This window comes from Ranitomeya variabilis, chromosome 1 (genome assembly GCF_051348905.1).
Source record: "Ranitomeya variabilis isolate aRanVar5 chromosome 1, aRanVar5.hap1, whole genome shotgun sequence".
Taxonomy (NCBI): domain Eukaryota; kingdom Metazoa; phylum Chordata; class Amphibia; order Anura; family Dendrobatidae; genus Ranitomeya; species Ranitomeya variabilis.
Genome location: NC_135232.1, coordinates 587,561,720 through 587,584,458, shown reverse-complemented (window position 1 = coordinate 587,584,458; position 22,739 = coordinate 587,561,720). Strand labels below are relative to the sequence as shown.

Below are 22,739 nucleotides of genomic sequence, written 5' to 3'. Positions count from 1 at the left end.
TCCGGTCTTGTTATGCACATGCAGCCCTAGAATGGATGATGCCCTAAACCAGAGGTCTCAAATACGTGGCCACTGAGGCTGCTTCAGGCGGCCCGCAGTCACTGTAGACCCTTTGGCATCTCTGCCCGGTTCAGGGGGTCGCTGTAGGCAGTGTTTTATTTCAGCTTAATGTGCCCACTGCTAAAGAGAAATGAATATTCACGACTCTCCACACCCATGGGAGAGGAGAGCAGTGACTATTCATTTCTTTTTAATAGCAGGCACAGTAAGCACAGCCGATGGCCGATCATGTGTGCCCACTAAGTAAATGAATATTCACTGCTCTCCACGCTAGGACTATAAGGTTGGAGAGTAGTGAACATTCATTCCCTTAAATAGCAGGGACACGAGATTGCACGGCCGCAGGAAGCCAGCTACTGTGCCCCGCTATTAAAAATCAATGAATATTCACTGCTCTGCACTCCTATAGTCCCGGCGTGGAGAGCAGTGAGTATTCCGGCAGCTGTCCTCTGCTTGTAAGCAGCACATGATGTCACTGCCATGCGCTGCTGACAAGCATAATAAATTCAGCAGCTGGAATCAGAATAAGATACAGCGTGGGAGCGCAGGGAAGGTACAGTGGGTACGGAAAGTATTCAGACCCCTTTAAATGTTTGACTGTTTGTTTATTGCAGCCATTTGGTAAATTCAAAAAAATTCATTTTTTTTCACATTAATGTACACTCTGCCCCCCATCTTGACTGAAAAAATAGAAATGTAGACATTTTAGCAAATTTAATAAAAAAGAAAAACTGAAATATCACATGGTCATAAGTATTCAGACCCTTTACTTAGACATAGGGTTGAGCGAAACGGGTCGATCATTTTCAAAAGTCGCCGACTTTTGGCTAAGTCGGCGTCTCATGAAACCCGATCCGACCCCTGTGCTTGTCGGCCATGCGGTACGCGACTTTCGCGCCAAAGTCGCGTTTCAATGACGCGAAAAGCGCCATTTCTCAGCCAATGAAGGTGAACGCAGAGTGTGGGCAGCGTGATGACATAGATCCTGGTCCCCACCATCTTAGAGAAGGGCATTGCAGTGATTGGCTTGCTGTCTGCGGCGTCACAGGGGCTATAAAGGGGCGTTCCCGCCGACCGCCATCTTACTGCTGCTGATCTGAGCTTAGGGACAGGTTGCTGCCGCTTCATCAGAAGCAGGGAGAGCGTTAGGCAGGGTCCACTAACCACCAAACCGCTTGTGCTGCAGCGATTTCCACTGTCCAACACCACCTTCGGTGTGCAGGGACTGTGGAAGCTATTTTTTTTTTTTTTTCCCCTCAGCGCTGTAGCTCATTGGGCTGCCCTAGAAGGCTCCGTGATAGCTGTATTGCTGTGTGTACGCCACTGTGGAAACCAACTGCTTTTTTCAAAGCACATATCCTCTTGTTCCTTCCTTTCTGCACAGCTATCTTTTCTGTTTTTCCACACTTTTTATTTAATTTGTGCATCAGTCCACTCCTATTGCTGCCTGCCATACCTGGCTTACATTACTGCAGGGAGATAGTAATTGTAGGACAGTTTTTGTTTTTTTTTTGTTTTTTTTTTTTGTGGGAGATTAAGATTGGCATTTCTGCTACAGTGCCATCCCTGTGTGTGCCATCTCTCACTGAGTGGGCCATAGAAAGCCTATTTATTTTTTCCGTGATTTGTGTTCTAAAATCTACCTCAACACAAAAACAGTACATCAATCAGTGGGAGAAAAATATTGGCCTCAGTCAGGGCTTGTGTGCCACTGCTGTGTGTGCTATCTCTCATTCAGTGGGCTATAGCAAGCCTATTTTTTTTTTTTTTTTTTAATATTATTTGGTTTCTAATTCTCCCTGAAAAAAAAAAAAAAAACCTAAAAAAACAGTGGGAGAATAATATTGCCCTTTCAGCTTGTGTGCCAGTCTTGACTCCTGGGTGTGCCACCTCTCTCCCTCTCATTCAGTGGGCCATAGAAAGCCTATTTATTTTTTTTTTTAAATATTATTGGGTTTCTAAAGTCTCCCTGAAAAAACAAAAAATACATAAAAAAACAGTGGGAGAGTAATATTGCCCTTTCAGCTTGTGTGCCAGTCTTGACTCCTGGGTGTGCCACCTCTCTCCCTTTCATTCAGTGGGCCATAGAAAGCCTATTTATTTTTTCCGTGATTTGTGTTCTAAAATCTACCTCAACACAAAAACACTACATCAATCAGTGGGAGAAAAATATTGGCCTCAGTCAGGGCTTGTGTGCCACTGCTGTGTGTGCTATCTCTCATTCAGTGGGCTATAGCAAGCCTATTTTTTTTTTTTTTTTTTTTTTAATATTATTTGGTTTCTAAAGTCTCCCTGAAAAAAAAAAAAAAACATAAAAAAACAGTGGGAGAGTAATATTGCCCTTTCAGCTTGTGTGCCAGTCTTGACTCCTGGGTGTGCCACCTCTCTCCCTTTCATTCAGTGGGCCATAGAAAGCCTATTTATTTTTTGGTTTTTTTAATATTATTTGGTTTCTAAAGTCTCCCTGAAAATAAAAAAAAAAAATACATAAAAAAACAGTGGGAGAGTAATATTGCCATTTCAGCTTGTGTGCCAGTCTTGACTCCTGGGTGTGCCACCTCTCTCCCTCTCATTCAGTGGGCCATAGAAAGCCTTGTTTTTTTGTTTTTTTTTTAATATTATTTGGTTTCTAAAGTCTCCCTGAAAAAAAAAAAAAAACATAAAAAAACAGTGGGAGAGTAATATTGCCCTTTCAGCTTGTGTGCCAGTCTTGACTCCTGGGTGTGCCACCTCTCTCCCTTTCATTCAGTGGGCCATAGAAAGCCTATTTATTTTTTGGTTTTTTTAATATTATTTGGTTTCTAAAGTCTCCCTGAAAATAAAAAAAAAAAATACATAAAAAAACAGTGGGAGAGTAATATTGCCATTTCAGCTTGTGTGCCAGTCTTGACTCCTGGGTGTGCCACCTCTCTCTCTAATTGTGGGCCATAGAAAGCCTATTTATTTTTTGGTTTTTTTAATATTATTTGGTTTCTAAAGTCTCCCTGAAAATAAAAAAAAAAAATACATAAAAAAACAGTGGGAGAGTAATATTGCCCTTTCAGCTTGTGTGCCAGTCTTGACTCCTGGGTGTGCCACCTCTCTCCCTTTCATTCAGTGGGCCATAGAAAGCCTATTTATTTTTTGGTTTTTTTAATATTATTTGGTTTCTAAAGTCTCCCTGAAAATAAAAAAAAAAAAACATAAAAAAACAGTGGGAGAGTAATATTGCCATTTCAGCTTGTGTGCCAGTCTTGACTCCTGGGTGTGCCACCTCTCTCCCTTTCATTCAGTGGGCCATAGAAAGCCTATTTATTTTTTGGTTTTTTTAATATTATTTGGTTTCTAAAGTCTCCCTGAAAATAAAAAAAAAAAATACATAAAAAAACAGTGGGAGAGTAATATTGCCATTTCAGCTTGTGTGCCAGTCTTGACTCCTGGGTGTGCCACCTCTCTCCCTCTCATTCAGTGGGCCATAGAAAGCCTTGTTTTTTTGTTTTTTTTTTAATATTATTTGGTTTCTAAAGTCTCCCTGAAAATAAAAAAAAAAAACATAAAAAAACAGTGGGAGAGTAATATTGCCATTTCAGCTTGTGTGCCAGTCTTGACTCCTGGGTGTGCCACCTCTCTCTCTAATTGTGGGCCATAGAAAGCCTATTTATTTTTTGGTTTTTTTAATATTATTTGGTTTCTAAAGTCTCCCTGAAAATAAAAAAAAAAAATACATAAAAAAACAGTGGGAGAGTAATATTGCCCTTTCAGCTTGTGTGCCAGTCTTGACTCCTGGGTGTGCCACCTCTCTCCCTTTCATTCAGTGGGCCATAGAAAGCCTATTTATTTTTTGGTTTTTTTAATATTATTTGGTTTCTAAAGTCTCCCTGAAAATAAAAAAAAAAAATACATAAAAAAACAGTGGGAGAGTAATATTGCCCTTTCAGCTTGTGTGCCAGTCTTGACTCCTGGGTGTGCCACCTCTCTCCCTTTCATTCAGTGGGCCATAGAAAGCCTATTTATTTTTTGGTTTTTTTAATATTATTTGGTTTCTAAAGTCTCCCTGAAAATAAAAAAAAAAAATACATAAAAAAACAGTGGGAGAGTAATATTGCCATTTCAGCTTGTGTGCCAGTCTTGACTCCTGGGTGTGCCACCTCTGTCCCTCTCATTCAGTGGGCCATAGAAAGCCTTGGTTTTTTTTTTTTTTTTAAATATTATTTGGTTTCTAAAGTCTCCCTGAAAATAAAAAAAAAATACATAAAAAAACAGTGGGAGAGTAATATTGCCATTTCAGCTTGTGTGCCAGTCTTGACTCCTGGGTGTGCCACCTCTCTCTCTAATTGTGGGCCATAGAAAGCCTTTTTATTTTTTTCCTTCATTTGTGTTTTAAAATCAACCTCAACACAAAAACACTACATCAATCAGTGGGAGAAAAATATTGGCCTCAGTCAGGGCTTGTGTGCCACTCCTGTGCGTGCCATCTCTCATTCAGTGGGCCATAGAAAGCCTTGTTTTTTTGTTTTTTTTTTAAATATTATTTGGTTTCTAAAGTCTCACAGAGAAAAAAAAAAAAATAAATTAGGTGGGAGATTAATATTGACATTAGTGCTTGAGTGACAGTCCTGCGTGTGTGTCATCTCTGTGATTTGGTGTCACAGAAAACAGAGTGTGTAACATTGTGCCTGATTTTCCTTGTGGTCTCACCAACCTGTTAAGGGATATTGAAATCATACTGAAGTTATAGCTCACCGTGTAAGTTGTTTGACAGCAACAAATAAAGTTAGTTTGGTTACGATTTTTAAACAATGAGGAAGTCTGGTGCAAGAGGTCGTCGTGGGCGTTCATTGTCAGCTGGTAATGATGGTAGTGGTAGTGGAGCATCAGGTGGTCGTGGGGATAAAAATATTCCACCTAAGTCTGGAGCTGTGGAGCCAGTTTCGTCGTCAGGCTACACAAGGCCTCGAACGCTCTCTTTTCTGGGAGTAGGAAAACCGCTTTTAAAGGCTGAGCAGCAACAGCAAGTTTTGGCTTACATTGCAGACTCAGCCTCTAGCTCTTTTGCCTCCTCTTCCGAAACTGGTAAATGTAAAAGCAGCGCGTCGCTTGTGGATGTTCACGGTCAGGGACAAGTCGCTTCCTTGTCCTCCTCAGCAAAAACTACAACAAGAGAGAAGGATGCAGCAGGCGACACAACGGGTCACTCCATGGAGCTCTTTACACATACCGTCCCTGGCTTAGAAAGTGAAACATTTAACAGGCCATGCCCATTACAAGTAGATTCTGACATGGAGTGCACTGATGCACAGCCACAGCCAGAGTACTATGCTGCTCCTTTGACTCAGACCACCACATTGCCCTCTCAGGGTACAGATCCACAATCAGACCCTGATGAGACTATGTTGCCCCGCCACGAACGCTATACCACCGACCGACACAGTGACACAGACGAAGTTGCACACGAGCTCGAAGAGGAGGTAATAGATGACCCAGTTATTGACCCCGATTGGCAGCCATTGGGGGAACAGGGTGCAGGCGGCAGTAGTTCAGAAGCGGAGGTGGAGGAGGGGCCGCAGCAGGCATCAACATCGCAACAGGTTCCATCTGCCGGGCCCGTATCTGGCCCAAAACGCGTGTCAAAGCCAAAACCTGTTGGAGGACAGCGTGGCCATCCGGTTAAAGCTCAGTCTGCAATCCCTGAAAAGGGATCCGAGTCTAGGAAGAGTGCAGTCTGGCATTTTTTTAAACAACATCCAACTGATCAGCGCAAAGTCATCTGTCAAAAATGTTCAACTAGCTTAAGCAGAGGTCAGAATCTGAAAAGTCTAAATACTAGTTGCATGCATAGACACTTAACCACCATGCATTTTCAAGCCTGGACTAACTACCAAACGTCCCTTAAGGTTGTAGCACCCTCGGCCAATGAAGCTAGTCAGCAACGCAACATCCCTTCCGTCACTGTAAGGCCACCATTTTCCGCACCACCGGCAGTATCTGTGCAGGTTTCTTTGCCAGCCAAAAGCAGTCAGGGTCAGGGAATCACCAGTTTAGTAGGAGGAAATATTGCATCTAGGGCACCGGCGGAAACAATACCGTCTCCAACCGTCTCTCAGTCTGCCATGTACACCGGCACACCCGAAAGTTCCACGATCTCCTGCTCTCCAGTCCAGCTCACCCTACATGAGACTCTGGTTAGAAAAAGGAAGTACTTATCCTCGCATCCGCGTACACAGGGTTTTAACGCCCACATAGCTAGACTAATCTCGTTAGAGATGATGCCCTACCGTTTAGTTGAAAGCGAAGCTTTTAAAGCCCTGATGGAGTACGCTGAACCACGATACGAGCTACCTAGTCGACACTTTTTTTCCAGAAAAGCCATCCCAGCCCTGCACCAGCATGTTAAACAGCGCATCGTCCATGCACTTAGGCAATCTGTGAGTACAAAGGTGCACCTGACTACAGATGCATGGACCAGTAGGCATGGCCAGGGACGTTATGTGTCCATCACGGCACACTGGGTGAATGTGGTGGATGCAGGGTCCACAGGCGACATCAATTTAGGGACAGTTGTGCCTAGCCCACGGTCTAGGAAACAGTTGGCTGTAGGCGTTCGCACCCCCTCCTCCTCCTCCTCGTCCTCCTGCAGAAGCTACAGCTCTTCCACAGAACGCAGTCGGCCAACCACTCCATCGGCAGATGACACTGTTGCACACCAGTTGTCCCATTATGGGCCAGCTACTGCCAAGCGTCAGCAGGCTGTATTGGCTATGAAGTGTTTGGGCGACAACAGACACACCGCGGAAGTTCTGTCCGAGTTCTTGCAACAAGAAACGCAGTCGTGGCTGGGCACAGTAGATCTTGAGGCAGGCAAGGTAGTGAGTGATAACGGAAGGAATTTCATGGCTGCCATCTCCCTTTCCCAACTGAAACACATTCCTTGCCTGGCTCACACCTTAAACCTGGTGGTGCAGTGCTTATTGAAAACTTATCCTGGGTTCTCCGACCTGCTCCTCAAAGTGCGTGCACTTTGCTCACATATCCGACGTTCGCCTGTACACGCCAGCCGTATGCAGACCTATCAGCGGTCTTTGAACCTTCCCCAGCATCGCCTAATCATAGACGTTGCAACAAGGTGGAACTCAACACTGCACATGCTTCAGAGACTGTGCGAACAGAGGCGTGCTGTTATTTATTTGTGGGAGGATACACGGGCAGGCAGTAGGATGGCAGACATGGAGTTGTCAGGTGTGCAGTGGTCGAAGATACAAGACATGTGTCAAGTCCTTCAGTGTTTTGAGGAATGCACACGGCTGGTTAGTGCAGACAACGCCGTAATAAGCATGAGCATCCCCCTAATGCGTCTGCTGATGCAAAGTTTGACGCACATAAAGGAGCAGGCGTCTGCACCAGAGGAAGAGGGAAGCCTTGATGACAGTCAGCCATTGTCTGGTCAGGGCAGTGTACAGGACGAGGTAGCGGGCGAAGAGGAGGTGGAGGACGAGGAGGATGATGGGGATGAGTATATTTTTAATGCCGAACCTTTCCCGGGGGCACAGGAAATTGGTTGCGTGTCACGGCCGGGTTCTGGTTTTTTGAGGGACACAAGTGACGTAGATTTGCCTGCAACTGCCCCTCAACCAATCACAACCGGAGATTTGACAACTGGAACTTTGGCCCACATGGCGGATTATGCCTTACGTATCCTAAAAAGGGACACACGCATTACGAAAATGATGAACGATGACGATTACTGGTTGGCCTGCCTCCTTGATCCACGCTATAAAGGCAAATTGCAAAATATTATGCCACATGAGAACTTGGAACTAATATTAGCAACCAAACAATCAACTCTTGTTGACCGTTTGCTTCAGGCATTCCCAGCACACAGCGCACGTGATCGTTCTCACACAAGCTCCAGGGGGCAGCAGACTAGGAGTGTTAGGGGTGCACACATCAGAAGTGGCGTTGGACAGAGGGGTTTTCTGACCAGGTTGTGGAGTGATTTTGCTATGACCGCAGACAGGACAGGTACTGCTGCATCAATTGAAAGTGACAGGAGACAACATTTGTCCAGTATGGTTACTAACTATTTTTCATCCCTTATCGATGTTCTCCCTCAACCGTCATTCCCATTTGATTACTGGGCCTCCAAATTAGACACCTGGCCAGAATTGGCAGAATATGCATTGCAGGAGCTTGCTTGCCCGGCAGCAAGTGTCCTATCAGAAAGAGTATTCAGTGCTGCAGGTTCAATATTAACCGAAAAAAGGACTCGTCTGGCTACCCAAAATGTTGACGATCTAACATTCATTAAAATGAACCACAACTGGATTTCGAAATCTTTTGCCCCACCTTGCCCGGCCGACACCTAGCTTTCCTATGAAAAGCTCTTGCCTGTGAATTACTTTTCTAATGTCTAATTTGCTGCAGCTGATTGTACAGCATACGACATGTTTACACCTCCCTAAATGGCAAAACTCCCCACACGGGGCCGTGGTATCGCGACTTGGCGCAAGCACCCGTGAGACTGCTGTTTGTCTGAAGAGGTGGGTGTGCTCGCTTTTGGTTGACGGCATTGCTACTGGGTCCCTCATAGTACAATGTAGTGTCTCTGGCGGTGGTGGTGCGCACCCAACGTCAGACACACCGTTGTAACATGAGGGGCCCTGGGGCGGTCCCGCCGGCCTCAAGAGAGTTCCCCCCTACCCCAGCTCAAAATGTGCTCTACCACGTGCAAAATTATGTCGCACAGCTCCACCAATCTTTAGTCTATTCGCTGACATCATTCAATGTCTGGCACTGACAATACAAATTTGTAGACATCTATGATGCAACTTAAAGTAGTCTGTGTCTGTGTCCTATATTGGCACCATTAAATAGTTACTGCCAAATTACAATGTCAGAAACTCAGTAGATGAGCCCACCCCTGTACCTAAGTATGCCACCTTTTTTTTTTGTTTTGGTTGTTTTGCGAGACATTAACATCTATTTATATTTTGGGAGTACTGGGACAGACACTCCTTGCACTACTCCTCCACTCACCACCAAGCTGCCTGTGTATCCATGTAACCGCTGTAAAACTGCCATGAGCCTATTGTTTGTTATTTTAGGCCTTTGATAGCCTGTCTGCGGTCCCTACTTTAAATACTCCTCCACTGACCACCAAGCTGCCTGCCCGTGTATCCATGTAACCGCTGTGAAACTGCCATGAGCCTATTGTTTGTTATGTTAGGCCTTTGATAGCCTGTCTGCGGTCCCTACTTTAAATACTCCTCCACTGACCAGACCACTGCTGCCCGTGTACCCCTGGAACCAATTATAAAGTGCCTACAGCCAGCCCATTTTCTTATGTTAGGCCTTTGAAGCCTGTCTGCGGTCCCTACTTTAAATACTCCTCCACTGACCAGACCACTGCTGCCCGTGTACCCCTGGAACCAATTATAAAGTGCCTACAGCCAGCCCATTTTCTTATGTTAGGCCTTTGAAGCCTGTCTGCGGTCCCTACTTTAAATACTCCTCCACTGACCAGACCACTGCTGCCCGTGTACCCCTGGAACCAATTATAAAGTGCCTACAGCCAGCCCATTTTCTTATGTTAGGCCTTTGAAGCCTGTCTGCGGTCCCTACTTTAAATACTCCTCCACTCACCACCAAGCTGCCTGCCCGTGTATCCATGTAACCGCTGTGAAACTGCCATCATGAGCCTATTGTTTGTTATGTTAGGCCTTTGATAGCCTGTCTGCGGTCCCTACTTTAAATACTCCTCCACTGACCAGACCACTGCTGCCCGTGTACCCCTGGAACCAATTATAAAGTGCCTACAGCCAGCCCATTTTCTTATGTTAGGCCTTTGATAGCCTGTCTGCGGTCCCTACTTTAAATACTCCTCCACTCACCACCAAGCTGCCTGCCCGTGTATCCATGTAACCGCTGTGAAACTGCCATCATGAGCCTATTGTTTGTTATGTTAGGCCTTTGATAGCCTGTCTGCGGTCCCTACTTTAAATACTCCTCCACTGACCAGACCACTGCTGCCCGTGTACCCCTGGAACCAATTATAAAGTGCCTACAGCCAGCCCATTTTCTTATGTTAGGCCTTTGAAGCCTGTCTGCGGTCCCTACTTTAAATACTCCTCCACTGACCAGACCACTGCTGCCCGTGTACCCCTGGAACCAATTATAAAGTGCCTACAGCCAGCCCATTTTCTTATGTTAGGCCTTTGAAGCCTGTCTGCGGTCCCTACTTTAAATACTCCTCCACTGACCAGACCACTGCTGCCCGTGTACCCCTGGAACCAATTATAAAGTGCCTACAGCCAGCCCATTTTCTTATGTTAGGCCTTTGAAGCCTGTCTGCGGTCCCTACTTTAAATACTCCTCCACTCACCACCAAGCTGCCTGCCCGTGTATCCATGTAACCGCTGTGAAACTGCCATCATGAGCCTATTGTTTGTTATGTTAGGCCTTTGATAGCCTGTCTGCGGTCCCTACTTTAAATACTCCTCCACTGACCAGACCACTGCTGCCCGTGTACCCCTGGAACCAATTATAAAGTGCCTACAGCCAGCCCATTTTCTTATGTTAGGCCTTTGATAGCCTGTCTGCGGTCCCTACTTTAAATACTCCTCCACTCACCACCAAGCTGCCTGCCCGTGTATCCATGTAACCGCTGTGAAACTGCCATCATGAGCCTATTGTTTGTTATGTTAGGCCTTTGATAGCCTGTCTGCGGTCCCTACTTTAAATACTCCTCCACTGACCAGACCACTGCTGCCCGTGTACCCCTGGAACCAATTATAAAGTGCCTACAGCCAGCCCATTTTCTTATGTTAGGCCTTTGAAGCCTGTCTGCGGTCCCTACTTTAAATACTCCTCCACTGACCAGACCACTGCTGCCCGTGTACCCCTGGAACCAATTATAAAGTGCCTACAGCCAGCCCATTTTCTTATGTTAGGCCTTTGAAGCCTGTCTGCGGTCCCTACTTTAAATACTCCTCCACTCACCACCACCAAGCTGCCTGCCCGTGTATCCATGTAACCGCTGTGAAACTGCCATGAGCCTATTGTTTGTTATTTTAGGCCTTTGATAGCCTGTCTGCGGTCCCTACTTTAAATACTCCTCCACTCACCACCAAGCTGCCTGCCCGTGTATCCATGTAACCGCTGTGAAACTGCCATCATGAGCCTATTGTTTGTTATGTTAGGCCTTTGATAGCCTGTCTGCGGTCCCTACTTTAAATACTCCTCCACTGACCAGACCACTGCTGCCCGTGTACCCCTGGAACCAATTATAAAGTGCCTACAGCCAGCCCATTTTCTTATGTTAGGCCTTTGAAGCCTGTCTGCGGTCCCTACTTTAAATACTCCTCCACTGACCAGACCACTGCTGCCCGTGTACCCCTGGAACCAATTATAAAGTGCCTACAGCCAGCCCATTTTCTTATGTTAGGCCTTTGAAGCCTGTCTGCGGTCCCTACTTTAAATACTCCTCCACTCACCACCACCAAGCTGCCTGCCCGTCTATCCATGTAACCGCTGTAAAACTGCAATGAGCCTATTGTTTGTTATTTTAGGCCTTTGATAGCCTGTCTGCGGCCCCTACTTGCAATACTCCTCCACTGACCACAATGCTGCCTGGAGTGCCTGCCTGTGTATCCATGTAACCGATGTAAAACTGCCATGACTGCCTACTGTTTGTTATTTTAGGCCTTTGATAGCCTGTCTGCAGCCCCTACTTGCAATACTCCTCCACTGACCACACCAATGCTGCCCGTGTACCCCTGGAACCTATTTAAAAGTTCATAGAGCCTAGTTATATATTTTATTTACTATTAATAAGGCCATGATGGACTACGCTGTACCACGCTACAAGCTAACCAGTCGACACTTCTTTTGCGAGAAAAGCCATCCCAACCCTCCACCAGCATGTAGAAGACCGCATTGTCCATGCACTCTGGCAATCTGTGAGTACAAAGGTGCACCTGACAACAGACGCATGGACCTGTAGGCATGGCCACGGAAGATTACGTGTCCATTACGGCGCAATGGGTTAATGTGGTGGATGCATGGTCCACAGGGGACAGCCTACTAAGTCTGTCTGCAGTCCCTAATTCAAATTGTGCTCCACTGTCTAAATCGGAACTTCCACCTTCTGGCTTTCGGCCTATAGTATCAGAAATTAAACTGCATTTGGCCTTCAACTTTGGTTAGGGCCTACTAACGGCTTCTGCCCCTCCCTGGTGTTGCCCTCAACTAAATAAAGCTGAGCTTCAACCTTCTGCTCCAAATTACCATTTTGAAAAATGCAATAGGCTTTTCAGGCCTACTAAAGGAGTCTGTCTGTGTGCCCCTCCCTGGTGTTGTCCTCAACTAAATAAAGCTGAGCTTCAACCTTCCGGCTCTCATTATGTGGTTTTAAAAAAAAAAAAGGTGGTTAGGGCCTACTAACGGCTTCTGCCCCTCCCTGGTGTTGTCCTCAACTAAATAAAGCTGAGCTTCAACCTTCCGGCTCTCATTATGTGGTTTTAAAAAAAAAAATGGTGGTTAGGGCCTACTAACGGCTTCTGCCCCTCCCTGGTGTTGTCCTCAACTAAATAAAGCTGAGCTTCAACCTTCCGGCTCTCATTATGTGGTTTTAAAAAAAAAAATGGTGGTTAGGGCCTACTAACGGCTTCTGCCCCTCCCTGGTGTTGTCCTCAACTAAATAAAGCTGAGCTTCAACCTTCCGGCTCTCATTATGTGGTTTTAAAAAAAAAAATGGTGGTTAGGGCCTACTAACGGCTTCTGCCCCTCCCTGGTGTTGTCCTCAACTAAATAAAGCTGAGCTTCAACCTTCCGGCTCTCATTATGTGGTTTTAAAAAAAAAAATGGTGGTTAGGGCCTACTAACGGCTTCTGCCCCTCCCTGGTGTTGTCCTCAACTAAATAAAGCTGAGCTTCAACCTTCCGGCTCTCATTATGTGGTTTTAAAAAAAAAAAAGGTGGTTAGGGCCTACTAACGGCTTCTGCCCCTCCCTGGTGTTGTCCTCAACTAAATAAAGCTGAGCTTCAACCTTCCGGCTCTCATTATGTGGTTTTAAAAAAAAAAAAGGTGGTTAGGGCCTACTAACGGCTTCTGCCCCTCCCTGGTGTTGTCCTCAACTAAATAAAGCTGAGCTTCAACCTTCCGGCTCTCATTATGTGGTTTTAAAAAAAAAAAAAGGTGGTTAGGGCCTACTAACGGCTTCTGCCCCTCCCTGGTGTTGTCCTCAACTAAATAAAGCTGAGCTTCAACCTTCCGGCTCTCATTATGTGGTTTTAAAAAAAAAAATGGTGGTTAGGGCCTACTAACGGCTTCTGCCCCTCCCTGGTGTTGTCCTCAACTAAATAAAGCTGAGCTTCAACCTTCCGGCTCTCATTATGTGGTTTTAAAAAAAAAAATGGTGGTTAGGGCCTACTAACGGCTTCTGCCCCTCCCTGGTGTTGTCCTCAACTAAATAAAGCTGAGCTTCAACCTTCCGGCTCTCATTATGTGGTTTTAAAAAAAAAAATGGTGGTTAGGGCCTACTAACGGCTTCTGCCCCTCCCTGGTGTTGTCCTCAACTAAATAAAGCTGAGCTTCAACCTTCCGGCTCTCATTATGTGGTTTTAAAAAAAAAAATGGTGGTTAGGGCCTACTAACGGCTTCTGCCCCTCCCTGGTGTTGTCCTCAACTAAATAAAGCTGAGCTTCAACCTTCCGGCTCTCATTATGTGGTTTTAAAAAAAAAAAAGGTGGTTAGGGCCTACTAACGGCTTCTGCCCCTCCCTGGTGTTGTCCTCAACTAAATAAAGCTGAGCTTCAACCTTCCGGCTCTCATTATGTGGTTTTAAAAAAAAAAATGGTGGTTAGGGCCTACTAACGGCTTCTGCCCCTCCCTGGTGTTGTCCTCAACTAAATAAAGCTGAGCTTCAACCTTCCGGCTCTCATTATGTGGTTTTAAAAAAAAAAATGGTGGTTAGGGCCTACTAACGGCTTCTGCCCCTCCCTGGTGTTGTCCTCAACTAAATAAAGCTGAGCTTCAACCTTCCGGCTCTCATTATGTGGTTTTAAAAAAAAAAAAAGGTGGTTAGGGCCTACTAACGGCTTCTGCCCCTCCCTGGTGTTGTCCTCAACTAAATAAAGCTGAGCTTCAACCTTCCGGCTCTCATTATGTGGTTTTAAAAAAAAAAATGGTGGTTAGGGCCTACTAACGGCTTCTGCCCCTCCCTGGTGTTGTCCTCAACTAAATAAAGCTGAGCTTCAACCTTCCGGCTCTCATTATGTGGTTTAAAAAAAAAAAAAGGTGGTTAGGGCCTACTAACGGCTTCTGCCCCTCCCTGGTGTTGTCCTCAACTAAATAAAGCTGAGCTTCAACCTTCCGGCTCTCATTATGTGGTAAAAAAAAAAAAAATGGTGGTTAGGGCCTACTAACGGCTTCTGCCCCTCCCTGGTGTTGTCCTCAACTAAATAAAGCTGAGCTTCAACCTTCCGGCTCTCATTATGTGGTTTTAAAAAAAAAAATGGTGGTTAGGGCCTACTAACGGCTTCTGCCCCTCCCTGGTGTTGTCCTCAACTAAATAAAGCTGAGCTTCAACCTTCCGGCTCTCATTATGTGGTTTTAAAAAAAAAAATGGTGGTTAGGGCCTACTAACGGCTTCTGCCCCTCCCTGGTGTTGTCCTCAACTAAATAAAGCTGAGCTTCAACCTTCCGGCTCTCATTATGTGGTTTTAAAAAAAAAAAAAGGTGGTTAGGGCCTACTAACGGCTTCTGCCCCTCCCTGGTGTTGTCCTCAACTAAATAAAGCTGAGCTTCAACCTTCCGGCTCTCATTATGTGGTTTTAAAAAAAAAAAAGGTGGTTAGGGCCTACTAACGGCTTCTGCCCCTCCCTGGTGTTGTCCTCAACTAAATAAAGCTGAGCTTCAACCTTCCGGCTCTCATTATGTGGTTTTAAAAAAAAAAAAGGTGGTTAGGGCCTACTAACGGCTTCTGCCCCTCCCTGGTGTTGTCCTCAACTAAATAAAGCTGAGCTTCAACCTTCCGGCTCTCATTATGTGGTAAAAAAAAAAAAAATGGTGGTTAGGGCCTACTAACGGCTTCTGCCCCTCCCTGGTGTTGTCCTCAACTAAATAAAGCTGAGCTTCAACCTTCCGGCTCTCATTATGTGGTTTTAAAAAAAAAAATGGTGGTTAGGGCCTACTAACGGCTTCTGCCCCTCCCTGGTGTTGTCCTCAACTAAATAAAGCTGAGCTTCAACCTTCCGGCTCTCATTATGTGGTTTTAAAAAAAAAAAAGGTGGTTAGGGCCTACTAACGGCTTCTGCCCCTCCCTGGTGTTGTCCTCAACTAAATAAAGCTGAGCTTCAACCTTCCGGCTCTCATTATGTGGTTTTAAAAAAAAAAAAGGTGGTTAGGGCCTACTAACGGCTTCTGCCCCTCCCTGGTGTTGTCCTCAACTAAATAAAGCTGAGCTTCAACCTTCCGGCTCTCATTATGTGGTTTTAAAAAAAAAAATGGTGGTTAGGGCCTACTAACGGCTTCTGCCCCTCCCTGGTGTTGTCCTCAACTAAATAAAGCTGAGCTTCAACCTTCCGGCTCTCATTATGTGGTTTTAAAAAAAAAAAAGGTGGTTAGGGCCTACTAACGGCTTCTGCCCCTCCCTGGTGTTGTCCTCAACTAAATAAAGCTGAGCTTCAACCTTCCGGCTCTCATTATGTGGTTTTAAAAAAAAAAAGGTGGTTAGGGCCTACTAACGGCTTCTGCCCCTCCCTGGTGTTGTCCTCAACTAAATAAAGCTGAGCTTCAACCTTCCGGCTCTCATTATGTGGTTTTAAAAAAAAAAAATGGTGGTTAGGGCCTACTAACGGCTTCTGCCCCTCCCTGGTGTTGTCCTCAACTAAATAAAGCTGAGCTTCAACCTTCCGGCTCTCATTAAGTGGTTTTAAAAAAAAAATGGTGGTTAGGGCCTACTAACGGCTTCTGCCCCTCCCTGGTGTTGCCCTCAACTAAATAAAGCTGAGCTTCAACCTTCTGCTCCAAATTACCATTTTAAAAAATGCAATAGGCTTTTCCGGCCTACTAAAGGTGTCTGCCCCTCCCTGGTGTTGTCCTCAACTGAACAAAGCTGAGCTTCCACATTCTGGCTTTCGCCCTATACTATCAGATATTAAACTGCATTTGGCCTACTAGTGTGGTTAGGCCCTTGAAACAGTGTCTGCTGCTCTTGGGTTTGCTACTCCACTGAACAAAGCAATGCCGCCTGTTTAGTCCTGTTACCAATTTTGAACTGCATGTAGCCTACTTTATTCTTTGGCCCTATATCTGTTTCCTCCTCATCCTGCCCATTGCCCAGCCACTGCTAAATGAGTCTGCTGGTACATTGACCGAGACCACTACATTCCCCTTGTACTCTACACAGCCAGAATCTGTCCCTGCTGAAAGTAAGGTTCCCCTTCCCGCATGTTATACCACCTTACACAGGGACAAAGAGGAAGGTGCAGATGAAAGTGCAGGTTCCTTCATCAGGTGGGGGGGCATACTCGTTGGCGACGTCACTGGCACAGGGCCCCTCAGAGTACGCAAAAGTGTCGCTGCTGGTGGGAGGCGCCCCCGCCATGCAAACACACCGCCGTACTTTGAGGGGCCCTGTGCCAGTGGCAATGCGAACGAGTGGGCCCCCCCCCTGCTTGCTCAGGATCACAGCACTTGCAACTTTTAAATAATTACCTTTCCCTGCAACACCGCCGTGACGTAGTCCGCATTTCCTGGGCCCACGAAAAACTTGAGCCGGCCCTACTCCCCCCACAACTTTTGCCAAATGACCCCCAATTCCCTATGCCCAACTATTATTATAAAGTTAATTAAGATTGACAAGCTTCAGAAACAAGAATGGATGTTTTTGGCATTAAAATGGGCACTGTAGGTGTTTTCCTGGCCTCCACTCACTGCCGACTATGCTTCCCCATTGACTTGCATTGGGTTTCGTGTTTCGGTCGATCCCCGACTTTTAGCGATAATCGGCCGACTGCACTCGACTCGACTCTGGACAAAATCGGGTTTCCCAAAACCCTACTCGATCTTAAAAAAATGAAAGTCGCTCAACCCTACTTAGACATTCATATTTAAGTCACATGCTGTCCATTTCCTTGTGATCCTCCTTGAGATGGCTCTACTCTTTTGTTGGAGTCCAGCTGTGTTTCATTAAACTGATAGGACTTGATTTGGAAAGGCACACACCTGTCTATATGAGACCTCACAGCTCACAGTGCATGTCAGACCAAATGAGAATCATGAGGTCAAAGGAACTGTCTAAGGAGCTCAGAGACAGGATTGTGGCAAGGCACAGATCTGGCCAAGGTTACAACAGAATTTCTGCAGTACTCAAGGTTTTTAAGAGCACAATGGCCTCCAAAATCCTTAAACGGAAGAAGTTTGGGATCAAGAATTCTTGCTAGACCTGACATTCCAGCCAAACTGAGCAATCGTGGGAGAAGTGCCTTGGTGAGAGGTAAAGAAGAACCCCAATATCACTGTGGCTGAGCTCCAGAGATGCAGCAGGGAGATGAGAGAAAGTTCCACAAAGTCAACTATCACTGCAGCCCTCCACCAGTCGGGCCTTTATGGCAGAGTGGCTGGACGGAAGCCTCTCCTCAGTGCAAGACATATGAAAGCCAGCATATAGTTTGCTAAAAAACATATGAAGGACACTGGTCTGATGAGACGAAGATAGACCTTTTTGGTGATAATCCTAAGTGATATGTGTTGAGAAAACCAGGCCAGCACATTCCCAACAGTGAAACATGGTGGTGGCAGCATCATGCTATTGGGGTGTATTTCAGCTGCAGGGACAGGACGACTGGTTGTTATTGAAAGAAACATGAATACGGCCAAGTACAGAGATATCCTGTATGAAAACCTCTTCCAGAGTGCTCTGGACCTCAAACTTGGCCAAAGGTTCACCCTCCAATAAGATAATAACCCTAAGCACACAGCTAAAATAACAAAGGAGTGGCTTCAGAACAACTCTGTGACCATTCTTGACTGACCCAGCCAGAGCCCTGACCTATACCCAATTGATCATCTCTGGAGAGACCTGAAAATGGCTGTCCACCAATGTTCACCATCCAACCTGATGGAACTGGAGAGGATCTGCAAGGAAGAATTGCAGAGGATCCCCAAATCCAGGTGTGAAAAGTCTTCTTGGAAATGATGCAACAAGTTTATGACTGTACTAGGTCAAAAGGGTGTTTCTACTCAATACTGAGCAAAGGGTCTCAATACTTACGACGATGTGATATTTCAGTTATTCTTTCTTTAATAAATTTGCACAAATTTCTACATTTCTGTTTTTTTTTCAGTCAATATGGAGTGCAGAGTGTACATTAATGGGAAAAAAATAACTTTTTTGAAATTACCAAATGGCTACAATGAAACAAAGTGAAAAATGTAAAGGGGTCTGAATACTTTCTGTACCCACTGTAAGTAGAATGGTTTATTTTTTTAAAATATTTTTCTGATGGGGGGCCATGCATACCAGGATCAGTATGAGGGAGCCATGCATACCAGGATGGGGATGAGGAGGACCATGGATGCCAGGACGGCGATGAGAAGGACCATGGATGCCAGTATGGGGATGAGGAGGACCATGCATACCGGTATAGGGATGAGGAGGCCATGCATACCAAGATGGGGATGAGTGGGCCATGTATGCCAGAAGGGGGATGAGGGGGGCCAATCATACCAGGATAAGGATGAGGAGGCCATGCATACGAGGATAGGGATGAGGAGGATCATGCATACCAGGATGGTGATGAGGAGGGCCATGCATACCAGGATAAGGATGAGGAGACCATTCAGACCAGGATAGGGATGAGGAGGGCCATGCAGACCAGGATAGGGATGAGGAGGACCATGCATACCAGGATAGGGATGAGGTGGATGAGGAGGCCATGCATACCAGGATAGGGATGAGGGGGCCATGCATACTAGGATAGGGATGAGGTGGATGAGGAGGCCATGCATACCAGGATAGGGATGAGGGGGCCATGCATACTAGGATAGGGATGAGGGGACCATGCATACCAGGATGGGGATGAGGGGACCATGCATACCAGGATAGGGATGGGAATGGGCGCCATGCATACCAGGATTGGGAAGAGGGGGCCATGCATAACAGGATTTATACCAGGATGGGCATATTCGTACAGAATGGACTACAATTTTTGATTCATTTTTTTTCTATTTTTCTCCTCTAAAATCTAGGGACATAACTACTACATGGGGACCTGGATAGGGACATATCTAGAATAAGAGGACCTGGATAGGCACATATCTACAATATGGGGACCTGGATATAGGGACATATCTACAATATAGTGACCTGGATATGGGGACAAACACAATATGAGTGCACATTTGTTATCAGCGCATCCATAGCGGCCGAAGCTCTATAAAAAAAAAAAAAAAAAAAAAAAATGGCAAAAATGTTCAAAAAGTGTACAGAAAATAAAGGTATCACTAAAAATGTCACTTTGTCCTTCAAAGAATGCGGACCCCCAAATTCAAATTTTTTCTATATATGCGGCCCATTTCCTAGAACAGAACAGGGCAAAAGCAACCAAAATGAGCAAGATGAAAGAAGTACTATGTTAGAACTACCTTGCTTTCCTTTTCCGCACTCTTCGTTCATGTTCAGCCTCTTCATAGTAATACTCATTGTGGCTGTTGTCTCTCCTCCTGGCGGCAGCAGCTATCACTGCCCGGGACTGTCCTGTTGAGTTATTAGTAGAATTTTCTAAATACAAAATAAAACAAAAAAAAGAATTAGTCAAAGACCAAATAAACAAAAGAACAATCATCTTGAAATCATCCAAAAGAAGAAGAAAATTTGAAACATTCTGGAACATTGTGGGTTTGTCAGTACGAGATGGAAAAGATTCTAGGCAGTCCATAAAAAAGGTTATTGGGGGGGGGGGGGGGCGCAAGGTCACCATCAACAATGTTTTTGACCACCTTATAAGAAACACCTTGAAATGGTGGCATTACTTAAAAGGCAATCAAAAAAGACAAGCCTTGGTGGTCCACCACCCTCTTCCATCCCAGTATATTTGGCTCAACAAGTAATTTTATTACCAATCCATGAAAGGTTATTTAAGACTCCATCAATTATTACCCATGTTGTAGTTCTTCGCAGGAGAAAATTTACTCAATCTTCATGGACAGCTTAAAAATAACAAGGACCATTGGGATAAAAAGTCGGACAGCTGTGAACATCACACTACCTCCGAAACTATCCATCACTTAAGAAAACCAGCGCATGTTAACATGTCTGAAGTCTTTGTGAGAGCTAGAGGGGATTTAGTTTCATAATTGAAATATGTGGCTCCTCGTACCTCATGTCATTGTCCTATCCTTACATCCTGGTTGGCAAGATTAATACTCCAAGATGACTTCACAAACTGTAGTAAATGCAAAACTGATCTAGCCTGATTTTCTAAAAAATTTGTATTGTTTTCCATGATGGAGATTTTTGTGTATTGACCATTGATGGTCCAGAGAAAAAAAAAAAAGACAGGTCCACTGGTAGAAGGACATGTCAAAATGTAAGTAATTTTGATTGCATAGACCGTATGCTGTCACTGTGATATTAAGGTATATTACTCAAATTACAGTCATTGAAGGGGTGTACGTGGACTTAATATAAAAAAAGTCAGACTGAAGTCTAAACCTATATTTCAAGTCAGCATAGAAACTTAAGGCCTCAACGCATGTGACAGGTGAGCTTTGAAGTTTTTAAAATTTATGGTATGTTATTCATCTCCCATTGCCCTAAAGGGAATGGGATTTAAAGAGGTGGAATTTTTCAAGATCTATAATAAAAAGGGAATCCCCCTATCAACAGCTACTCAATAGAAGTAGACTTGGAAGGCCAAGTGATTTATTACTGTGTCTACAATTGTAGACCACTATGGAGGTCACTAAAAGTGAAATTTTTGGGGTAACTGACCCCTAGATCGAAGGAGGAGCTCATAAGTAATTTTCGGGAAATCAGTCTTGTAGATCTACCATACGTTAGCACATTTTATGTAAAATATGGTCATTTCTTGAGTGACAATTCGAAAAACTGTGATAGCCCTGCCATGGATAAAAAAAAAAAAAAAAAGTTACCTCCATGTGAAGAACAGAATCAACAACCACCATCACCAATAAAGAAAGTCATTAAAATAAATTCCATATTTAAGTATCCCACTGGGTCATTACTTATAGAAGAAATTTGAGCAACTCAGCATCGGAACTTGACAATCCGATCTCTTCTAGAACTTTACAGGTCCAAAACACGTTGACCAAGACATCAAATAAAAGTTGTATATCGAGTTACACACTTAAACATTTTAATGTTAGACGTGTTCTTCGTAGATCTCAAAGCTTTAGATGAGCCACTCAATCCTACTAATTTACCACCCAATAAAATACAGTCGGCAAACGAAATTCAGTGGTAGGAATATAGTGCTCTTTCAAAGAGTCAATAAAAGTCACAAGATACCAAGTCTCCCAATGTATATAGCCTTAGTCTGGTCATAAAGTAGATATTATGGTTAGTCAAAAAGGCTCATTTAGATAATTTACTTTTCAAAAAAACGTGACACACACTGACCAATGTCAGGCTTCTGTGTTGGATTTTTTCGGTCATCGTGCAGTGCCAGTTAGAGAGTAGACCATGATGAATGACAGATCTACAGTCCACCAATAAAGTCTATAACTGACCACATGTCAATGGTTGCTTAGTCTAAATTGTTGATCAAGACCACAACCTTGACAGAGCAACTATAAAAAAAAAGCCAAATATCCCTAATGTTTAGCCAGCCTGAAGTGGACAAAGTTAGGATGAGAAGTCAGGATGGAAGAGCGGTCTAAGGCTGCGTTCAGGTCACAGTCTCACCTGGAAGCTTGAGTTTGAATTCTACTTCTGTCATCAACTTTATAGTGGTGGGTGATCAATGAGTGGAACAGGCTGCCACAAGAGGTGGTGAGTTTTCCCTTACATCTCTGTCTGAGATGGTTTAATAAAACCTGCATTGAGCACGATGACCCTGGAGGAGGTCCCTTCCTACTGTAACATTTTAGGATTCTATGAAAACACCCAATACCAGAATAATGGATTGAATTTAACAGTTGAACAAATTGAAATCAGAAAGACTTCATAGTTGATACCTCACCATGTCTGTCTCTATTCCTTCGGAAAGTCAAATACACATGCAGCACCAAATTCATCATAAAAAGTATTCTAAATGTTGCACAAGGCAAGAGTTGCCCACATCATTACGTTTTGGACTGCAGACAACAAAGTCAATGGTGACACAGGGTCATATAGCAGGGGTTAGAGAACATCAGGTGAAAACATGAAGGAGAAAACTGCGGAGTTCTAAGGGGCGGGAGCAACATCTCACCCTCGAGAGAGTAGACCTTGAAGCCAGACATTTTCTTGGACAGGATGGATTTTGGCAGGTTCAGGAGAGCGGGGTTGTAGACAGGGAAGTCGTGATAATAATTTTCCAAAATCCATACAGCAACTCGCTGGATACTGTGAGAGGAAAACAAGACAGGGTAGGACCAGGTGGCAAAATAATAAAAATAAAAAATAATAATTTATTTAAGGAAGTAGGAGAAAAGGAGACACAAGGAGAGTACAAAAGGGTCATGAGAACCAACAAGGA

The 22,739-nt window shown here is 44.6% G+C and overlaps 1 protein-coding gene across 3 annotated transcripts in view; it reads right to left on the bottom strand.

Moving 5' to 3' along the window:
* The window catches only part of VANGL2 (VANGL planar cell polarity protein 2), a 129,966-nt gene that overhangs the window by 12,527 nt on the left and 94,700 nt on the right, over nt 1-22,739 (bottom strand). For all 3 annotated transcript variants that reach the window (XM_077258049.1, XM_077258066.1, XM_077258056.1), the window contains exons 6-7: nt 22,473-22,606; nt 19,684-19,819 (exon numbers count right to left, since the gene is read on the bottom strand). In XM_077258049.1, the coding sequence (XP_077114164.1) occupies nt 19,684-19,819; nt 22,473-22,606 (270 nt within the window). The remainder of the gene's footprint in view (nt 1-19,683; nt 19,820-22,472; nt 22,607-22,739) is intronic.